This window comes from Xenopus tropicalis, chromosome 2 (assembly GCF_000004195.4).
Source record: "Xenopus tropicalis strain Nigerian chromosome 2, UCB_Xtro_10.0, whole genome shotgun sequence".
NCBI classification, from domain to species: Eukaryota; Metazoa; Chordata; class Amphibia; order Anura; family Pipidae; genus Xenopus; species Xenopus tropicalis.
In genome coordinates this window covers 168,483,581-168,506,955 of record NC_030678.2, presented here as the reverse complement: position 1 = coordinate 168,506,955, position 23,375 = coordinate 168,483,581, and the positions used below count along the sequence as shown (strand labels likewise).

The following is a 23,375-nucleotide window of genomic DNA, read 5'->3' as shown; positions in this document are numbered from 1 at the left end:
TCTTGCCTTGTTCCTGAGTCCCTGCCTGGTTCTTGCCTTGTTCCTGAGTCCCTGCCTGGTTCTTGCCTTGTTCCTGAGTCCCTGCTTGGTTCTTGCCTTGTTCCTGAGTCCCTGCCTGGTTCCTGTCTTATTCTTGAGTTCCTGCCTGGTTCTTGCCTTGTTCCTGAGTTCCTGCCTGGTTCTTGCCTTGTTCCTGAATCCCTGCCTGGTTCCTGTCTTATTCTTGGGTTCCTGCCTGGTTCTTGCCTTGTTCCTGAGTTCCTGCCTGGTTCTTGCCTTGTTCCTGAGTCCCTGCCTGGTTCTTTCCTTGTTCCTGAGTCCCTGCCTGGTTCTTGCCTTGTTCCTGAGTTCCTGCCTGGTTCTTGCCTTGTTCCTGAGTTCCTGCCTGGTTCTTGCCTTGTTCCTGAGTTCCTGCCTGGTTCTTGCCTTGTTCCTGAGTCCCTGCCTGGTTCTTGCCTTGTTCCTGAGTCCCTGCCTAGTTCTTGCCTTGTTCCTGAGTTGCTGCCTGGTTCCCTACATGAGATATTATGGTCACCATGCTAAAAATCATTTAAATAAACCCAATAGGATTGTTTTGCCCCCAATAAGGATTAATTATTAAGGTACTGTTGTATTATTATAGAGAAAAAGGGTGGGCCAAGCCAACCAGGTGCCCTAGGCAAACTGGTTAGCCACTCCCCCTGCCCCCTCCCCCCACATGTTTACACAATGACAAAGCGGTGGGGGCAATGACAAGGGACCAGGAGTAGGTAGGAGAGGTACCTGCCTTTACTGCCTACCCCCATTTCCAGCCCCGCTTTCTGGATAATGGATTTCTGGATAAGGGATCCCAGTTTTTATATGAAAACTGGATGCATGTCTAATGATTTTCTTCTACATCAAATAATATATGGGGGGTTGTAATATTACTGCCAATATAATTTCCCCCTGTGAATGAAATTGCCATCACTGCATGATGATTATAGCATGTACATCAGTCCTGAAAATAGTTAATGAAAATCATTTTTTAATTCCAAGGTATGAACTATAACTGAGGTATTTCTTTGATTCTTAAATCTATTATTAAGCTAACATTTACTTGGAAATTCTGTAGAAATGTTTTAACTGGCACCACATAAATCATTGTTATAGCTTAGACTGCTGTGCTTAATACAGTGTATATGTACAGGTATGGGATCTGTTATCCAGAATCCGTTATACAGAAAACTTCAAATTATAGGAAGGCCATCCACCATACACTCCATATTATTTAAATAGTTTATATTTAAAAACAGATTTCCTTTTCTCTGTAATAATAAAACAGTACCTGTACTTGATCCCAACTAAGATATAATTACCCCTTATTGGGGGCAGAACAGCCCTATTGGGTTTATTTAATGGTTAAATGATTCCCTTTCAATTCAAGATATTGGACTTTTAGTTTTATTTAAGTTTGTAAATTTTAAAATTCAAGGTATTCAAGTTTTTTCGTTATTCCTTTTCCTTATTAATAAATAAGCAAGCATTCGAAATGCGAGTTTATTGGAATTAGAAAAACAATCTCGAATTCACAAACTCGAAATCTGATAAATGAAGATCCAAATTGCAGAAATGATCTGGAAAAACCCCAGGTCCCAAACATTCTGGACAACAGGTCTTATACCTGTATAAAATATTAAAAGGAGAAGGAGAGTCATTTTGGCATTTTACTGCCAATAGATTCACCACATTAGTGACACCTAGAACACTATAGTTATTCTACAGAAAGCTTTACCATACTTGAGTAAACAGCCCTAGAAGTGTTCTCCATTTGTTTAAGATAGCAGCTGCCATTTTAACTTGGTCTTCATAGCTTCCTGCTGCAGCTCTAGCCGCTCAGATCACACAGTTTGATGGGAGGGGGAGTAAATTCTTATGGGAGGGGGGCGCAGGGGAAGGGAGAGAAGAGAGAGCTGCCTAGACTTGTGCCCCAAACCTGAAGGAGCCCTAGTCTGATACCCAAGAACATGTTTACAAAAAAGGAAACAATAAATCCAGTGTTTCTTTTGATAGAGGACTCTGTGAGTGCTTATGGCTTTACATAAACTTTACTGATAAAGCTTACTTAGTTTTCACCTTTCCTACTCCTTAAAACAAGTTGATCCAGGGACTGGTCCGATTGCCATCTTGGAGTCAGGAAGGAATTTTTTCCCCTCTGGGGCAAATTAGAGAGACTTCAGATGGGGTTTTTGCCTTCCTCTGGATCAACTAGTAGTTAGGCAGGTTATATATAGGCATTATGGTTGAACGTGAAGGACGTACGTCTTTTTTCAACCTAACTTACTATGTTACTATCTAATCTATTAATAAATAGTGATGAGTGAATCTGTCCCAATTGGGCGAACAATCCGCGAAACGGCATAAAATACGTGAAACGCGTTTTCATCCTTTTATGACGCAATCGCGCCTATTTTGCCGCTACTTTTTTTGCAACGAATTCTTCTGCAGTGAATTTTTGCTCTAAAGAATTGCCCAATGGCGAAATGCGTAAATTCGCTGCAAACCCACGCCTGCCCAAAAAATTCGCTCATCACTATTAATAAATAAATTGGCCCCATTTCGTAGATTTCTTTGCAACCAGTGCCTGAGTAAGTACAAAGTAGCCTTTGCCGCTGACATTTATTTCTACTTGAATTTATTTAAAAACAAAAATATAAAAAATTCCACACGCACGTTAATAAACAACATATTCATAAAAAAACGTCATATTCCCAGCAAAGTAACCAAATTTCTATACAAAATTATCGGCACTAATTGGTTAAAAATAAAAAACACAAATACTGTAGACTGCAAAGCCGCGTATAGAAAGGAAAGAGTTCAGCTGCAACATATATGGCTTCATAACTGTAATTACATATCAAACTGATTGTGTCTTATTGGTTTTTAAATAAAGTATTTGGACCAACCACCAATAATCCCGTAGGAAACATGGCGACTTCACTGTGAAATTGTTAAAGGGGATATTGACCCCCAAAACCGTTTTACTTTACTGAAATTATTATGAAATTGTATATAGTAGTATAACCTTGGGTTTTTTGTTTCTTAATTAATAAAAAAGTCCCATCTAAATAATAGTGTTGTCTTTATTGTAAGTTCATGTTTGGGTTGAGACGCTTCCCGCCACTGGGAATTCCATGGGAATGAGTTCCAGCCCTCGGCCAATCAGGCTTCTTTTTAGCGCGGTTGGGCCTACGATTAAACCTGCTCTTCGGACCGTGATGGGTCCGGTCTTCTAACCGGTACGACTTGAGTAGCTTTGCAGCACCCGGAGCAGATGTACTTGAGAAAGCAGAGATAGGCACTGCCGGAAATAACCACCGTTACGATGATTATCACTGTGGCCCCAAACGCTGGAGATACGGTGTTTTCCAAAAGGGAATGAAGTCCTCCTTGTGTTGTTAGCGGGGGCATCTCAGGGGTGTCATCTATGGAACCAAATGCATAAAAGGCGGTTAGTTTCTATAAAACATATTTATAGACGTCACAAACACAGAGACCATCCCCATTAAAGTTAACTCTTCTAAAGTTATAGAATTACCTATTTCTAGCAACTTTGCAATTGGTTTTCATTATTTATTTTGTATAGTTTTTTTTTAATTATTTGCCTTTCTCTTCTGACTCTTTCCAGCTTTTAAATGGGGGTCAAAATGTATTACGGCTATAGGACCCGTTATCCAGAATGCTCGGGACCCATGGTATTCTGGATAAGGGGTCTTTCCATAATTTGGATCCCCATACCTTAAGTCTACTAAAAAATCAATAAAACATTAATTAAACCCAATAGAATTGTTTTGCATCCAATAAGGATTATTTATATCACTTGGGATCAAGTGCAGGTACTGTTTTATTATTACAGAGAAAAGGGAATCATTTAACCATTAAATAAACCCAATAGGGCTGTTCTGCCCCCAATAAGGGGTAATTATATCTTAGTTGGGATCAAGTACAGGTACTGTTTTATTATTACAGAGAAAAGGGAATCATTTAACCATTAAATAAACCCAATAGGGCTGTTCTGCCCCCAATAAGGGGTAATTATATCTTAGTTGGGATCAAGTACAGGTACTGTTTTATTATTACAGAGAAAAGGGAATCATTTAACCATGAAATAAACCCAATAGGGCTGTTCTGCCCCCAATAAGGGGTAATTATATCTTAGTTGGGATCAAGTACAGGTACTGTTTTATTATTACAGAGAAAAGGGAATCATTTAACCATGAAATAAACCCAATAGGGCTGTTCTGCCCCCAATAAGGGGTAATTATATCTTAGTTGGGATCAAGTACAGGTACTGTTTTATTATTACAGAGAAAAGGGAATCATTTAACCATGAAATAAACCCAATAGGGCTGTTCTGCCCCAATAAGGGGTAATTATATCTTAGTTGGGATCAAGTACAGGTACTGTTTTATTATTACAGAGAAAAGGGAATCATTTAACCATTAAATAAACCCAATAGGGCTGTTCTGCCCCCAATAAGGGGTAATTATATCTTAGTTGGGATCAAGTACAGGTACTGTTTTATTATTACCGAGAAAAGGGAATCATTTAACCATTAAATAAACCCAATAGGGCTGTTCTTCCCCCAATAAGGGGTAATTATATCTTAGTTGGGATCAAGTACAGGTACTGTTTTATTATTACAGAGAAAAGGGAATCATTTAACCATTAAATAAACCCAATAGGGCTGTTCTGCCCCAATAAGGGGTAATTATATCTTAGTTGGGATCAAGTACAGGTACTGTTTTATTATTACAGAGAAAAAGGAAATTAGTTTTAAAATTCTGAATTATTTGATTAAAATGGAGTCTATGGGAGATGGGCTTTACATAATTTGGAGCTTTCTGGATAACGGGTTTCCGCATAAAGGATCCCATACCTGTATTATCGTTACTTTTTATTACTTATCTTTCTATGCAGGCCCCTCAACTATTTATATTCTCATCTCTCGTTTAAATCACTGCCTGGTTGCTAGGGTAAATAAGACCCTAGCAACCAGATGCTAAAATAACAAACAGAGAGCTGCTGGTAAAATAGCTAAATAACTGAAAAACCATTAGAAATATATATATAGATTGTAAGCTCTACGGGGCAGGGATTTCCATCCTCTTGTGTCTTTGACTCTTAACTTATTGCAACTGTATCTTGTATTTATTTGTATTTATTGTTATACTGTGTATTTATCTATTATCTATTAATAACACCCTGTTTGTATTAATGTATTCTACTGTACAGCGCTGGGTACATAAGTAGCACTTTATAAATAAAGATATACATACATTGGAAATAAAAAATGAAGACCAATTGCAAATTGACTATGAATGTCTATGTCATATTAAAAGCTAATTTAAAGGTGAACTACCCCTTTAATACATCTGCCAGTGTTTGCCAGCGATATATTCATGAGTGGTGGGCAAGGGCTGACACTTAGGCATCTCCCTATTCTTCCAAATCAGAAATTACGCCCTCCACTAGGCCCCCGACCGGATTTGCTACAATTTCTCTAAATTACCCTAGCAACCAGGCAGTGGTTTGAATGAAAGACTGGAATAGGAACAGGAGAGAGGCCTGAATAGAAAGATAAGTAGAAAAAAGTAACAATAACAATAGTTTTTTGGCTGCCGGGGTCAGTGACCCCCATTCAAAAGCTGGAAAGGGTCAGAATAAGGCAAATAATTCAAAAAATGAAGACCAAGTGAAATGTTGCCAACAACTGGCCATTCTATTAGATACTAAGGGGCACATTTACTAATCCTCGAATCCGAATCCCGAATGGGAAAAAATCAAATTGTAAACAATTTTTTCGTCGCTGCCGTGGTTTTTTCGTAGTTTGCACGACTTTTTTCGTCACCATCACGACTTTATCGTAGCTTGCGCAATTTTTTCATTGCCGACACAATTTTTTTGTATTGAGCAATTGTAAACGGCGGAAAACCCAATCCGAATTTTTCACGACGGCGATGAAAAAGTCGCGGAAAATATACGATAACGTTGTAACGTGCGACGAAAAAGTCGCACAAAATACGAAAAAAATCGAGACGGCAACGAAAAAGTCACAAAACTACCAATCATTATGAAAAAAACGCATTCGGACGCTTTCGGACGTTCATGGATTAGTAAATGTGCCCCTAAAACTTCCATTAAAGGTAAACTACCCCTTTAATGTAGGAAGGTAATGTGGTACAATAATAACCCTTAGATCTAGGCCGCACATGTAACTTTGTAGATTCATGTAAATTATCCCCCGAGGCCTCGAGTCACACAGTGTTCTTGCCTTGATACAATCAATATCTAGAAATAGGTCACACAATGATATATACAACAACATGCCACCTTCTCTGCGCTTTTACTGCCCACAGTGCTGATGTAAAGGGTCGTAACTCTCTCTACAGGTGCAAAGCCCATTTATCAACACTGGGTAAATTTGCCCCTGGGCAGTTACCCATAGCAACTAATCAGTTATTTGTCATTTTCAGAAAGCTGCAGGTAGAGCAATGAATCCAACAATGTGATTGGTTGCCATAGGTTACTGCCTACAGGCAAATTTGCCCAGTGTTGATTAATGAGCCCCCAACCCCTCCTTATAGATTAAATCTCAACCCTTCTCCTTATAGATTGCAAGCTCTTGTTGGGCAGGGCCCTCTTGTGTCTGTTATTGGTTGCTCTGTATGTTATTCTGCATGTCCAGTAATAATAATAATGCATGGATACTCTGAGCAAAAGGAAAATATTCAATTTACTATTACTCACTGAATCCTCACCTCTGCCCCAGAACTATAATGGCACCCATTCTACCCACAGCCCTGCGCCCCTGAATTGTTTTTAGTTAATTCTGACAAGAGGGAAATCGCCGAAAAAGCCTTGCGAAGTCTTTATCGGCGATTTGCGCGAAATCGCGCCGCCGCGTCTGCCATCCCGCCGGCGACTTACATGTTTGCCAGTGGGATGGCAGGGGGAAGGCAACTCGGGGAGATTAGTCGCCCGCGAACAGGGAGTTTTGCCGCGGGCGACTAATCTCCCCGTGTGCCAGAGCCCAAAAGGGAATCATTAAACCATTAAATAAACCCAATAGGGCTGTTCTGCCCCCAATAAGGGGTAATTATATCTTAGTTGGGATCAAGTACAGGTACTGTTTTATTATTACAGAGAAAAGGGAATCATTTAACCATTAAATAAACCCAATAGGGCTGTTCTGCCCCCAATAAGGGGTAATTATATCTTAGTTGGGATCAAGTACAGGTACTGTTTTATTATTACAGAGAAAAGGGAATCATTTAACCATTAAATAAACCCAATAGGGCTGTTCTGCCCCCAATAAGGGGTAATTATATCTTAGTTGGGATCAAGTACAGGTACTGTTTTATTATTACAGAGAAAAGGGAATCATTTTTAAAAATTATAATTATTTGCTCATAATGGAGTCTATGGGAGAGGGGCTTTCCGTAAGTCGGAACTTTCTGGATAACGGGTTTCCGGATAAGAGATCCCATACCTGTATTAACAACCAGAGAACAGAGGCAAGAAAAGTCTAATTTGCTGCTAAGTGTTTTGTGTCCTTTTTTAAGCCAGTAAGCAGTAAAATAACTATAATAAAAATGTTTTATATTTTTAAAAACATTTTATTTAATACATTTATAAAATCTATTAAATCCTACCTCATAGGATAAACCTTCATTCTACCTTAGGATATACTGTCTTTAGTCACAACCAGTGGTTATTATCTAAATTACTGAACATTATTGTATAGGCTTGGGAGATGAAAGGTAGAGGAAACTATGATCATTATATTGCTTTTTCCCCTAAAGTGAGTAGTATTAAGGGACCACTGGCTGAGGCTTATTTGGCAATGTGGCTTATGTGCAAAACACAAAAACCTGCACATATTTTTTCCCCACAAGGCAGTGCTTTTTGTCTAAAATTTCCAATGTTGTAAAATCTGTAAGAAAAACCGGACACCTGCTGCTAGGCAATACTGATTCTCTAGCACAAGTTCAGAGCTATCTGTCATCTGTAAATGTCACATAAATTGCAGCTGCATCATCACAGGCAAACATGCTCTACAGCTGTATAGGATTTCATACACGGGTACACGGGAGGGTTATTCCCAACAAAACAGCAAATTGGTCAGAAGTGTAAATTCCAAATCTTCCCAACAGTATGGGGCCCATTTGCAAAACCTCGATTAAGTATTAAGATTAATCGTCTCTATGGGAGACTTTCCTTGGGCCGGGTTGGAGCTGCAGAGTGCCATTGAGCCCTATGGGAGACTTTCCTTGGGCCGGGTTGGAGCTGCAGAGTGCCATTGAGCCCTATGGGAGACTTCCCTTGGGCCGGGTTGGAGCTGCAGAGTGCCATTGAGCCCTATGGGAGACTTTCCTTGGGCCGGGTTGGAGCTGCAGAGTGCCATTGAGCCCTATGGGAGACTTTCCTTGGGCCGGGTTGGAGCTGCAGAGTGCCATTGAGCCCTATGGGAGGCTTTCCCTGGGCCGGGTTGGAGCTGCAGAGTGCCATTGAGCCCTATGGGAGGCTTTCCTTGGGCCGGGTTGGAGCTGCAGAGTGCCATTGAGCCCTATGGGAGACTTTCCTTGGGCCGGGTTGGAGCTGCAGAGTGCCATTGAGCCCTATGGGAGACTTTCCTTGGGCCGGGTTGGAGCTGCAGAGTGCCATTGAGCCCTATGGGAGGCTTTCCTTGGGCCGGGTTGGAGCTGCAGAGTGCCATTGAGCCCTATGGGAGGCTTTCCTTGGGCCAGGTTGGAGCTGCAGAGTGCCATTGAGCCCTATGGGAGACTTTCCTTGGGCCGGGTTGGAGCTGCAGAGTGCCATTGAGCCCTATGGGAGGCTTTCCTTGGGCCAGGTTGGAGCTGCAGAGTGCCATTGAGCCCTATGGGAGGCTTTCCTTGGGCCGGGTTGGAGCTGCAGAGTGCCATTGACCCTATGGGAGGCTTTCCTTGGGCCGGGTTGGAGCTGCAGAGTGCCATTGAGCCCTATGGGAGACTTTCCTTGGGCCGGGTTGGAGCTGCAGAGTGCCATTGAGCCCTATGGGAGACTTTCCTTGGGCCGGGTTGGAGCTGCAGAGTGCCATTGAGCCCTATGGGAGACTTTCCTTGGGCCGGGTTGGAGCTGCAGAGTGCCATTGAGCCCTATGGGAGACTTTCCTTGGGCCGGGTTGGAGCTGCAGAGTGCCATTGAGCCCTATGGGAGACTTCCCTTGGGCCGGGTTGGAGCTGCAGAGTGCCATTGAGCCCTATGGGAGACTTTCCTTGGGCCGGGTTGGAGCTGCAGAGTGCCATTGAGCCCTATGGGAGACTTTCCTTGGGCCGGGTTGGAGCTGCAGAGTGCCATTGAGCCCTATGGGAGGCTTTCCCTGGGCCGGGTTGGAGCTGCAGAGTGCCATTGAGCCCTATGGGAGGCTTTCCTTGGGCCGGGTTGGAGCTGCAGAGTGCCATTGAGCCCTATGGGAGACTTTCCTTGGGCCGGGTTGGAGCTGCAGAGTGCCATTGAGCCCTATGGGAGACTTTCCTTGGGCCGGGTTGGAGCTGCAGAGTGCCATTGAGCCCTATGGGAGACTTTCCTTGGGCCGGGTTGGAGCTGCAGAGTGCCATTGAGCCCTATGGGAGACTTTCCTTGGGCCAGGTTGGAGCTGCAGAGTGCCATTGAGCCCTATGGGAGACTTTCCTTGGGCCAGGTTGGAGCTGCAGAGTGCCATTGAGCCCTATGGGAGACTTTCCTTGGGCCGGGTTGGAGCTGCAGAGTGCCATTGAGCCCTACGGGAGACTTTCCTTGGGCCGGGTTGGAGCTGCAGAGTGTCATTGAGCCCTATGGGAGACTTTCCTTGGGCCGGGTTGGAGCTGCAGAGTGTCATTGAGCCCTATGGGAGACTTTCCTTGGGCCGGGTTGGAGCTGCAGAGTGTCATTGAGCCCTATGGGAGATTTCCAAAATCATACATTGAAGTTTCAAAGCCAGAAAGGTTTTCGTGCCGTTTACGAACATTAGGATCCAAAAATTTCATGACTTTCGGAAGGCTATTCCAATATTTTCGTATGACCGATAAAAGCATTTTTGTGACAATTTAGAACATCTGAAATTATCATAGTTACTCCGAATTTTTTCCAAATGGTGATTTTAAGCCCAAAAAATTTGGACTTTAGTGAATGGGCGCCTAAGTAGGAATACAGTGTGAAATACAGATCCTATTTGGTCCGGTGGAGAGAGAGAGAGAAATGGGGGTATTGATGGGTGACAAACAGTATAGGGGTTGCTACATTTCTGTAGCCATAGATCCAGGCGGCAGGGGGCGGGGCGCAAAGTCAGTGGACGGGGTGTGATGTCATGGGGGGCGAGGGCATGATGTCACGGGGGCGAGGGCATGATGTCACAGGGGGTGAGGGCATGATGTCACAGGGGGCGAGGGCATGATGTCACAGGGGGCGAGGGCATGATGTCACAGGGGGCGAGGACAGGTGGCAACCCTAGTGATATATGTGACTAGAAAATAAACTAAATGGAGACAAAGATATTTTATTTTTACTGGAGAAGAGAGAGAAATTGTATAGGAAAACAAATAAAGATGTAGAGACAGTAGAGTAAGTATGGTACGGGGTAGGTAATGCACAGAAACTTGGGAGATAGAGACAGAAAATTAAATTGGGGGACCAAAAAAAGATAGAGAGCATGGAAAGAGTCTGTTACTGTGTGTATATCAAGTCGGCCATACACACACAGCAATATTATTGTACAAAACCTCGTTTCCTACGATATCCGGTGCGTGTATGGCGGCTCGAATAGCGATATCGCAAAAGGCTGTGGAGATCAGTCGTCTCATCTATCGAGTGGGTAAAAAGATTTTGATTGGGCGCCATTGAAGGTGCTGAATCAGCAGAAAGAGGTAGAATTCCTATTGTTTCTACCTCCATATCTGACGATTCAGCCCTGAACATCAATGGAGGGAACGATCTTTCCTGCGACCAATGGTTATTGCTACGTGTGTGGCCCCTTTCCAGTACCTGTGTGTGAGTAGGGGTGCGCATATACAATTACTGCAGAGGACCCCAACATAATTCATTTATTTACCCATTTGGCCACAGAAGTCTTTCTGTAGATTGTAAGACCTTTACTTCCTATACAAGTTATCTCCTGTTTTTGTATGTAAAGCTGTATATCCAGTTTATACGCCTATTTATTGTATAATGCTGTGGAATATGTTGGTTTTTTTATAAATATGTGTTAATAATAATAATACAAAATGTACCTAGAGCGCTAGCAGTCACTGGGATTAATGGAGTTAATGGGGTTTAGTTTTCCTTTAATCCACCAGTAGATGGATTCATCTTTCCAAAGAATATATAAGTAGGTTATTTTTATACTTTCTTTAAGCAGTGTGAGTTGTTTTTGGATACTTTCTATTGTGATGATCAAATCCCTTTATTCCCATTCATTTGGCACAAATTCTCATCTACTGTATTGTCTGTATATCCTTTGCTTTTATCTCAAGTACCTTTCCTCTCAATATTTGTTTATTCTGAGAGCCCTTCAGAGTAATAACAATAATAATCAATTGAACCTCAGCTGACATCACTATCGTATGATTCCCCAACCGAATCCTCTCCAGTTCCGCTGCGCATCGAAATAGCCCATGTAACTTACACATTCCTACGCAAAGGCACAGAATGTCTTGAATTTCAAGAGGCGGATTTATTGAAAGTGTAGTTTGTATTTAAAAAACCTATGTTATAGAATTACCTATTTTAAGCAACTTTTCAATTAGTCTTCATTATTTATTTGTTATAGTTTTTAAACGGGGGTCACTGACCCCGGCAGCCGAAAAACGATTGCTCTGTGAGGCTCCAGTTTTATTGTTATTGTTACTTTTTGTAACTTTCTTTTCTATTCAGTCCCTCTCCCATTCATATTACTGTCTCTCATCCAAATCACTCCCTGGTTGCTAAGGTAACTTGGACCCTAGCAACCCAATAACTGTTGAAACTCCAAACTGAAGAGCTGCTGAACTGAAAATGAAATAACTAAAAAACTACAAATAATAAAAAATGAAGACCAATTGCAAATTGTCTCAGAATATTACTCTCTACATCATACAAAAAGTTCACACAAAGGTGAACAACACAACAGAATATTCCCACGTATGTTGTTTTTTTTTTAATAAATACAGACTATTTGTGGTTCTTTTTTTGCTGCGTTAAGATTAATCTAATAATCTAATAAAAAGTTCATTGGAAAAGTCACTGCAAGAAAAGTCGAAAAATCAAATTTTTCGAATTGTTGCTGTGAAAACCTGACTATTATTTCTAGAGATGCATCAAATCCATAATTTTTAGATCTGACTAGTGATGGGCGAAATGTTTCGCCAGGCATGGATTTGCGGTGAATTTCTGCGTTTCACCATTAGCGGATTGTTTCGCGAAACAGATGAAAAAATTTGTCCTGGAAAAATTTGCCGCGCGACAAAATAATAGCCGCGGGTGACAAAATAATAGCCGCGGGTGACAAAATAATAGCTGTGCGACAAAATAATAGCCGCGGGTGACAAAAGAGTAGCCGCGCGACGAAAGAATAGCCAGACAATGAAAGAATAGCCGCGGATGACAAAATAATAGCCGAGCGACAAAAGAATAGCCGCACGATAAAAGAATAGCCGCGGGTGACGGTTTTTTTGATGCACGTCATTTTCGCCGTTTCGTGAATCTTTTGAAAGATTCGCAAATTTTTCGCCAAAGCGAAACGAGACAGATTCGCTCATCATTAGATTTGACTGAATGCTTAATATTTCCAGCCAAGCACTGAAGGCCCAACAGGTGGAGCTGCTGTTGTTTCAAATTCATCATATTAGCAGTTTAAATATTTCTAATATCTTGAAAACTATAAAAAAAAAATCATGTACATTGGAAAAATGCTTAGAAGAGAGCTCTGAGCAATTTATTGAGCAATAAATTAATCAATTAATAATTTAATCTTCCGGCTTCTCCTACAATGTGTGTGGAGTCTGAACCAGCAATGCATCAAATAAAACAGCCGGACACTGCTTTTCTGTATCAATTATATTTACAAATAACTTTAAAATCATTCAAACAACGTGGTTTAGTTTCCCTTTCCTAAAAAATATGAAAATCAAACAAGGATATACAGTACAGGTATAGGACCCATTATCCAGAATGCGCGGGACCAAGGGTATTCCGGATAAGGGGTCTTTCCGTAATTTGGATCTCAATACCTTAAGTCTACTAAAAAAATCAATAAAACATTAATAAAACCCAATAGGATTGTTTTCCATCCAATAAGGATTATTTATATCTTAGTTGGGATCAAGTACAGGTACTGTTTTATTATTACAGAAAAAAGGGAATCATTTAACCATTAAATAAACCCAATAGGGCTGTTCTGCCCCCAATAAGGGGTAATTATATCTTAGTTGGGATCAAGTACAGGTACTGTTTTATTATTACTGAGAAAAGGGAATCATTTAACCATTAAATAAACCCAATAGGGCTGTTCTGCCCCAATAAGGGGTAATTATATCTTAGTTGGGATCAAGTACAGGTACTGTTTTATTATTACAGAGAAAAGGGAATCATTTAACCATTAAATAAACCCAATAGGGCTGTTCTGCCCCAATAAGGGGTAATTATATCTTAGTTGGGATCAAGTACAGGTACTGTTTTATTATTACAGAGAAAAGGGAATCATTTAACCATTAAATAAACCCAATAGGACTGTTCTGCCCCAATAAGGGGTAATTATATCTTAGTTGGAATCAGTTACAAGGTTCTGTTTTATTTCTACATAGAAAAAAGAAATCAGTTTTAAAATTCTGAATTATTTGATTAAAATGGAGTCTATGGGAGACGGGCATTCTGTAATTCAGAGCTTTCTGGATAACGGGTTTCCGGATAAGGGGTCCGATACCTGTATATACAGAACAATATCCAGTTAGGGCAGATAAGCCAGTGAGAGGCACGGGTCAGTACTGTAGGGCAAAGCGCCTGCTAAATAAATTGCAATGATTAATTTGACCAATGTCTTTAATTGGATCAGTAGATTTGTGGGGTTCGGCTGAATTAGGTTCCACATAGAATCTGTATTTTAAGACGATACACAATGGGGTTTTATTAAACGTAATTATCGCATTAAGCACTTCTGAATCAAAAGACAGACTAAGCTCAATTACCTCGGCAATCAGACTTGTTCTGTTCGGCTAATGGTGCAGGATTAAATGAAATGTGACGACCTCGGGAAATTGGCTTTACATTTTGGATGTTGAAACAGAAGCACAGGATTGTGAGGAACACAATGTAGAGCAACTTATTCCTTGCCCCTAGTGTCTTTTCACAACTCCGGACATGGTTGCCAAGGTAAACAAGACCCTAGCAACCAGAGAGCTGCTAAAAATTCCAAATGGAAGAGCTGATGAACAAAAAACTAAATAACTGCAAAAAATGAAAACCAAAAAAGATGTTTGTGCCCCAGCTGATCTGATTTGGCTGCCCATGCAGTGAGCCATATTGGGTTGTACTGATTCACAGACAACTGGATCATTGGGACCCACGGAGGACCAGTCGGCTGTAGGCATCCAGTAAAGACCTACCCAAGCAGCTTGGCCTGATAATAATTGGGTCGGGCATGTCTGTATGGAGCCTTAAGGTGGCCATACACGAGGCGATTTCGCTCGTTGTGCGATGAACGATTATATCGACAAACGATCGTATGACGATCGAGTTCCCATACGATATGCCATCCACGGGCAACGATAATTCGGGAAAGATTTTGTCGCATCATTATCGTAAGATACCTACGATCGTACATCTACGTACGATCGATGTCGTTGCTGGCAATCGTGACATGCGCAGAGAACAATCGTTGAAAGACAAATGTCTGACACTCACACCAACTGGCAGATTTTATCGTTAAACGACAAAAATTTTTAAACCTGGCCGATCGATTTTGGGGACGATAATGTCGGCTCGTTTAGTGGGCCGACGATCGTTCGTACACCACCAACTATACGATAACTTAACGATAGCATCGGATCGTTCGGGAATCGGTCGTTTGTAAGTAAAAAATCGGTCCGTGTATGGCCACCTTTAACTGATGGAAAATAAAGTTGGACTTTATCCTGGAATGTCTGGAAATTTCTGCCTGGGGCCAATTGATGAGCGCCACCTAGTGTTGGTACACGTTGGGTACCATTAGTGCTCCAGATGCTCCATTAGTGCTTGTTATGTGGGTGATTTGTATCTAGGGACAGTCTATAAAGAGGATTATTATGGGAGCTGTCAAGTTATCAAGGGTGCTCTGCGGAATAATGCAGTTAATGCGCCATTAGGGCAGACTCAGCTCAGTGCTCTATCCTCTTAAGGAGCACAATTACTATATAGTGCACAGCCTAATGTTATTTATATATTTGGAAGGTATTGCGCTTGACATTCTTTAAATATATTTAAACAGAAATTAGTAATAGAAGAGAATATAAATATGGTTATAAAGTTATTAGGGGGCATTAACTAAACTCAACGCAGTGTACAAAGTGCAATTTTGACAGCAATTGCCATTTTTTCTCCCCCAATGCCCACAATTTCCCCAGAGTTCCAGGACCATTGCTGATGCAAACAGGTGAATAATTACCATTTTTATATGCTGAAATCCAGCGGCAAAACAGCTCTTCTCTTTCTGCATCATTTGAAATCCTGGCAGGGGAGGAGGGACTAAAACACTGATGTTACAAATTGTAACAAATTCTCCACAGCTTACAGACAGCATGCAGGAACTACATAACCCACAATGCATTGCACTGTGATGTTCCTTTTCTAAACTGGAGGCTGCACTCTAAGGTCCCCGTCACAGTCGCCCACACTCCAGTCGGTTGTGCCATAGAACTTGCCGCTAATAGGCGCGTGGGTACGAGTGTTCCCTCTTTAACATTTTGTGCCTTGCTCTGCAGACGCACCACAAATTTGAGAGCCATTTTTATCGCAGTCATTAGGGACATGCTTACCGCCTCTCCATCCGCCCGTAATTAGCCGATCAAGTACCAAAACACTGAGAGTTTACATGAACTCAGATTGAGGCATAAGAGCTATTTGCGGAGACTTAATATCCTGGTCAACAGGAATTATAATGTCATTAACTGTAGGGAAATAGTGAGAGCTGGGAACGGATACAGGGACATTATAGCTTCTTCCCGCTGCCCCTGCCAGACCATTAGAGCTTTATGTATTATATATCAATTAGTCTCTAGGGGGAACGGTCTGATGTCACTGAGATTGAGACAGTAGAAATGGGACATAATCAGTCACTATACATTGCACTGAAATAGCATAAAATTATTGCACCGTATTTACCTATTCCCCTGTACTAAGCACAATTCAGCAGGAACAGCTCCCTAAGTGTGCTCATAGCCTGTACAGAGAGATACCATAAAACTATGGCAGCATATGGATTCCCCTGTACTAAGCACAATTCAGCAGGAACAGCCCCCTAAGTTTGCTCATAGCCTGTACAGAGAGATACCATAAAACTATGGCACATAGGGATTCCCCTGTACTAAGCACAATTCAGCAGGAACAGCCCCCTAAGTTTGCTCATAGCCTGTACAGAGAGATACCATAAAACTATGGCACATAGGGATTCCCCCTGTACTAAGCACAATTCAGCAGGAACAGCCCCCTAAGTTTGCTCATAGCCTGTACAGATAGATACCATAAAACTATGGCACATAGGGATTCCCCTGTACTAAGCACAATTCAGCAGGAACAGCCCCCTAAGTTTGCTCATAGCCTGTACAGAGAGATACCATAAAACTATGGCACATAGGGATTCCCCTGTACTTAGCACATTCAGCAGGAACAGCCCCCTAAGTTTGCTCATAGCCTGTACAGAGAGATACCATAAAACTATGGCAGCATATGGATTCCCCTGTACTAAGCACAATTCAGCAGGAACAGCCCCCTAAGTTTGCTCATAGCCTGTACAGAGAGATACCATAAAACTATGGCACATAGGGATTCCCCTGTACTAAGCACAATTCAGCAGGAACAGCCCCCTAAGTTTGCTCATAGCCTGTACAGAGAGATACCATAAAACTATGGGAGCATATGGATTCCCCTGTACTAAGCACAATTCAGCAGGAACAGCCCCCTAAGTTTGCTCATAGCCTGTACAGAGAGATACCATAAAACTATGGCACATAGGGATTCCCCTTTACTAAGCACAATTCAGCAGGAACAGCCCCCTAAGTGTGCTCATAGCCTGTACAGAGAGATACCATAAAACTATGGCACATAGGGATTCCCCTGTACTTAGCACAATTCAGCAGGAACAGCCCCCTAAGTTTGCTCATAGCCTGTACAGAGAGATACCATAAAACTATGGCACATATGGATTCCCCTGTACTAAGCACAATTCAGCAGGAACAGCCCCCTAAGTGTGCTCATAGCCTGTACAGAGAGATACCATAAAACTATGGCACATAGGGATTCCCCCTGTACTAAGCACAATTCAGCAGGAACAGCCCCCTAAGTGTGCTCATAGCCTGTACAGAGAGATACCATAAAACTATGGCACATAGGGATTCCCCCTGTACTAAGCACAATTCAGCAGGAACAGCCCCCTAAGTGTGCTCATAGCCTGTACAGAGAGATACCATAAAACTATGGCACATAGGGATTCCCCTGTACTAAGCACAATTCAGCAGGAACAGCCCCCTAAGTGTGCTCATAGCCTGTACAGAGAGATACCATAAAACTATGGCAGCATATGGATTCCCCTGTACTAAGCACAATTCAGCAGGAACAGCCCCCTAAGTTTGCTCATAGCCTGTACAGAGAGATACCATAAAACTATGGCACATAGGGATTCCCCCTGTACTAAGCACAATTCAGCAGGAACAGCCCCCTAAGTTCGCTCATAGCCTGTACAGAGAGATACCATAAAACGATGGCACCGTATGTGTTCCCCTGTACTACGGTAAGCACAATTCTGTCGGAACATCTTATGGCAGAGTTGCCCTTTAAATAAGAATCCTTAATTTTGCCTGCAAGAGACAAAGAGACCATCTGCAAATACAAAGCAGAGCTAAGATTATATATAAACCTTTTTTAGGGACAACAATATCCAATCATCTCCGTAGCCTTGTTGCTTCCCCAGATGTAGGGAGAGAATGCTGCTTTTATATAGAAATTTCTCTCAGCAACTGAAATAGAAGAGCTCTATGGAGACCTGAGCTGTGAGCCGAAATTTTGCTCCCATAAGGAACCGCTCTCCCTCCCCTGTGGGGGGTGCGGGGGACACAGCGGGGCACCTGTGGGGGGGTTAGGGGGACACAGCGGGGCACCTGTGGGGGGGTTAGGGGGACGTGGCGGGGGCCCCTTTGGGGGGTTAAGGGGATGCAGCGGGGGCCCCTGTGGGGAGTTAAGGGGAAGCAGTGGGGGCACCACACAGCAAATCCCACTGCTCATTGGATGGGCTCTAAGGGGTACAAAGTTGCGCACCTCTATTTTGTACTGTGTAAAGGAAACAATATGCCTTGTAGATTGTAAGCTCTTTTGGGCAGGGCTCCCTTCCCCTCCTGTATCGGTTACTGATTGCTTTATATGTTACTCTGTATGCCCAATGTATGAAATGCAGTAATTCCTTGTAGAGTGTAAGCTCTTTTGGGCAGGGCTCCCTTCCCCTCCTGTATCGGTTACTGATTGCTTTATATGTTACTCTGTATGTCCAATGTATGAAATGCAGTAATTCCCTGTAGAGTGTAAGCTCTTTTGGGCAGGGCTCCCTTCCCCTCCTGTATCGGTTACTGATTGCTTTATATGTTACTCTGTATGCCCAATGTATGAAATGCAGTAATTCCTTGTAGAGTGTAAGCTCTTTTGGGCAGGGCTCCCTTCCCCTCCTGTATCGGTTACTGATTGCTTTATATGTTACTCTGTATGCCCAATGTATGAAATGCAGTAATTCCTTGTAGAGTGTAAGCTCTTTTGGGCAGGGCTCCCTTCCCCTCCTGTATCGGTTACTGATTGCTTTATATGTTACTCTGTATGCCCAATGTATGAAATGCAGTAATTCCTTGTAGAGTGTAAGCTCTTTTGGGCAGGGCTCCCTTCCCCTCCTGTATCGGTTACTGATTGCTTTATATGTTACTCTGTATGCCCAATGTATGAAATGCAGTAATTCCTTGTAGAGTGTAAGCTCTTTTGGGCAGGGCTCCCTTCCCCTCCTGTATCGGTTACTGATTGCTGTATATGTTACTCTGTATGCCCAATGTATGAAATGCAGTAATTCCTTGTAGAGTGTAAGCTCTTTTGGGCAGGGCTCCCTTCCCCTCCTGTATCGGTTACTGATTGCTTTATATGTTACTCTGTATGCCCAATGTATGAAACCCACTTATTGTACAGCGCTGCAGGATATGTTGGCGCTTTATAAATAAATGTTAATAATAATAATATGGCAGTTTCCCTCCCTATGTGAATGCAGGGAACTCAAGCTTTAATTACCCTTTATTTCAGGTAGTCCCCTATAGGTTATGAACAGCTAAAGGTGGTCCTAAAATACAGTTTAGGAGGGGGAGATGTTTCCCTGTGCAGGGTTAAAGCATCTCTCTGTGCCTCTCCTCCCGGGGGTTGTGATACATTTCTGTAAATAAAGAGTTATCCCTGGTGCCCAAATGATTTAATTAACCTTGGGGTTATGGTTCAGCAGCACCCCCCCCCCCCCCCCCACTTTCTCTGCAAGGGCCCATCCCAGAGATCAAGAGTTGCATGTTTATTGATTTGTATGGCAAGCTGGCTTTTACTGGAGCACACAGCACCTATAATTAACTATAGACTTATTATATATATATATATATAAAATATGCAGTTTGGTCATTTCCTTATGGGACCAAACTGTAAAAGATATCCTTATAAACGGTGCTTAGTGATGTCATCCGTTATAATCTAATTTGATCTAATTTCTGTCACATGACTAAAACTTGCATATTATAATAAATAAAGTACCCGCTGTTGTAAAATATGACGATATTAGAAGTCATCTTGAAGTTCCATGACCTGTATAAAAGCCACCATGCCTATATTTTACAATAGGGGATTCTTTATTCACTATATATATATATATATATATGTATGTACTATGCACAGAAAGGAATGTTCTACAGCACTATAAGAAATAATATTAAATCCATTCAGATCTGTCAATACAGTTGAAAAATGTTCTATGAAGACAGCTTGTTCCAAACTTTGTACATATAAATACAAATATAAAGGAATGCTTTGTGCTTATACTGCCTATACTGTATTCCTGAGGAAGATAATATGGCGACTCCCACCCTTATGTATGAATACATGTATGCAAGAAAAGAATATACTATGGATTTGCCCACAGTAAGTACAGGTGCCACTGATTAAAACTGGGCATATTTGCCCATGGGCAGAAACCCATGGCAACCAGTCAGATTATTGCATTTATTTTTCTAACTGCAGCTGCCTGAAAAAAGCCAATGGCTGATTGGTTGCTATGGGTTACTGCACACAGGCAAATTTGCCCAGTGTTGATACATGAGCCCCATTACTAGTGTATGTTAAGGGATAATAAATAACCTTAGTTGTTATTATATTTACTGATTACGGAATAGAAATTGTCTCCTTCACATTAATCATTAATGATAAGAGGATTTCATATCCTATAATAAGGTGCCCAGTGTGTCCCGGGCCATGTTGGTGATTCTCCAATTGGAAATTCCCTTTATGAACTGCGGCTACAGAGGATACAAGAAAGAAATAAGAGATCTTGTCTCGGTGTAAATTGGCTCCATACCCACGAACCCTTGGATACGGCCTGGATACGGCTTGGATACGGCTTGGATACGGCTTGGATACCCGCACTTCATTCAGGGCCCATTCAGTAGCCGAAAGTAAAAACATTTGTTACCAATACAGCACAATATCTTGAAACATATCATCTAAATCTGATAATATATATGTGACAGCCTGGGGGAAATAGGAATAATATAGAGAGCAGATACTGCGGCTGATTGTGAGCCTCTGTGTCCAGAGGGGATTCCAGTCCCGACTGATATACAATTTCAAAATATACTGATTTCATGGGGACACAGGGGGGCTAAACTGATTTTGCTGTGGGGGCCAATAAACGTAATTACATCACTGAGGGGAGATTTATGATAAAAACCAAAGGTCTCTCCATAGAAAGTGCTGTCTAAATGTATCTGCGCTACATAAAGGATGAGAAGGAAAATGATGACATGAATACCAGAGGAGGCAGTTCAAGTTATTAAGTCATCAGTTCCCAAAGTGCTTGGCTAAACCATGTTGGGTGGTCCAAGGGAGTTAATGGAGGACCCAGCATCAGGAACAATTAGGGGGATATTTGGAATGAGTGTTTCCTTTACTGTAGGACAGTAACCCCCAACCAGTGGCTCGGGGGCAACATGTTGCTCACCAACCCCTTGGATGTTGTAGGTGTCTGGAGTTTCGGAGGCATAAGGACCATGTGTATTGCCAAACAGAGACACATGTAGGCTACCAGTCAACATTGGGCCATCTAATAACCAATCACAGCCTTTATATACACCCCCATCCACTGGGACTGGATGTAAAGAGATTCCATTATTGACATAATCTGGCTAAATCAAGTCCCTTCCAAGAAAGAGATAATGAGCAATTAGCTGTCTGCATCGGCATAAGAGGGCTTACTTTGCTATAAGGGCACTAAAGGTATAGATTTTCATATAAAAAGGTGGAAATTCGTTGCTAAGATATTAAAATGGGTTGGCTTTGCTTTCTAACTCATGTTATTTAACAATGGCATTTTCGTATTGTCCAATTGTTTTTAGGACCAAGTAGGTAGTTTTACTGACAGTTTATATGGCTGGAAATGGTCACTTTTGTACTTTTATACAGTGGTTTCAAGATAAGCTTGGTACAGGTATGGGATCCCTTATCTGGAAACCCGTTATCCATAAAGTTCTGAATTACGGAAAGGCCATCTCCCATAGACTCCATTATAATCAAATAATTCTAATTTTAAAAAATGATTTCCTTTTTCTCTCTAACAATAAAAAAGTTACTTGTACTTGATCCCAACTAAGATATAATTACCCCTTATTGGGGGCAGAACAGCCCTATTGGGTTTATTTAATGGTTAAATGATTCCCTTTTCTCTGTAATAATAAAACAGTACCTGTACTTGATCCCAACTAAGATATAATTACCCCTTATTGGGGGCAGAACAGTCCTATTGGGTTTATTTAATGGTTAAATGATTCCCTTTTCTCTGTAATAATAAAACAGTACCTGTACTTGATCCCAACTAAGATATAATTACCCCTTATTGGGGGCAGAACAGCCCTATTGGGTTTATTTCATGGTTAAATGATTCCCTTTTCTCTGTAATAATAAAACAGTACCTGTACTTGATCCCAACTAAGATATAATTACCCCTTATTGGGGCAGAACAGCCCTATTGGGTTTATTTAATGGTTAAATGATTCCCTTTTCTCTGTAATAATAAAACAGTACCTGTACTTGATCCCAACTAAGATATAATTACCCCTTATTGGGGGCAGAACAGCCCTATTGGGTTTATTTAATGGTTAAATGATTCCCTTTTCTCTGTAATAATAAAACAGTACCTGTACTTGATCCCAACTAAGATATAATTACCCCTTATTGGGGGCAGAACAGCCCTATTGGGTTTATTTAATGGTTAAATGATTCCCTTTTCTCTGTAATAATAAAACAGTACCTGTACTTGATCCCAACTAAGATATAATTACCCCTTATTGGGGCAGAACAGCCCTATTGGGTTTATTTCATGGTTAAATGATTCCCTTTTCTCTGTAATAATAAAACAGTACCTGTACTTGATCCCAACTAAGATATAATTACCCCTTATTGGAGGCAAAACAAGCCTATTGGGGTTATTCAATATTTAAATGTTTTTTAGCAGACTTAAATTATGGAGATCCAAATTATGGAAACACCCCTTATCCGGAAAACCCCAGGTCCCGAGCATTCTGGATAACAGGTCCCATACCTGTACAACAGACAAAGAAGACAACCCTCCTCTAAACATTCGACGCTTAACCATCAGGGATCCTGAAGTCTAACTTTGGCCACATTTAGTCTATTGGGAATTATATTCTTCCACTCACAAAAATAAAAATGAGGGTATGAGAATAAAGCACAAACACAGCAGATTTATATTCTGCATCTCAATTCCTTCTTGGGCTAACCCAGCAGTCTCTTTCATGGGGATGCTCACCTTTGAGTTAACTATTAGTACGATGTACAGAGTAATATTCTGAGACAATTCGCAATTGGTCTTCATTTTTTAT

General features: G+C 41.6%; 1 protein-coding gene across 1 annotated transcript in view; it reads right to left on the bottom strand.

Moving 5' to 3' along the window:
* Positions 1–2,628: 2,628 nt before the first annotated feature.
* Positions 2,629–23,375, bottom strand: part of LOC100497538 — a 45,432-nt gene continuing 24,685 nt past the window's right edge. The window contains exon 2 of the mRNA XM_031896376.1: positions 2,629–3,443. Within this exon, the coding sequence (XP_031752236.1) occupies positions 3,214–3,443 (230 nt within the window). The 3' untranslated portion in view covers positions 2,629–3,213. The remainder of the gene's footprint in view (positions 3,444–23,375) is intronic.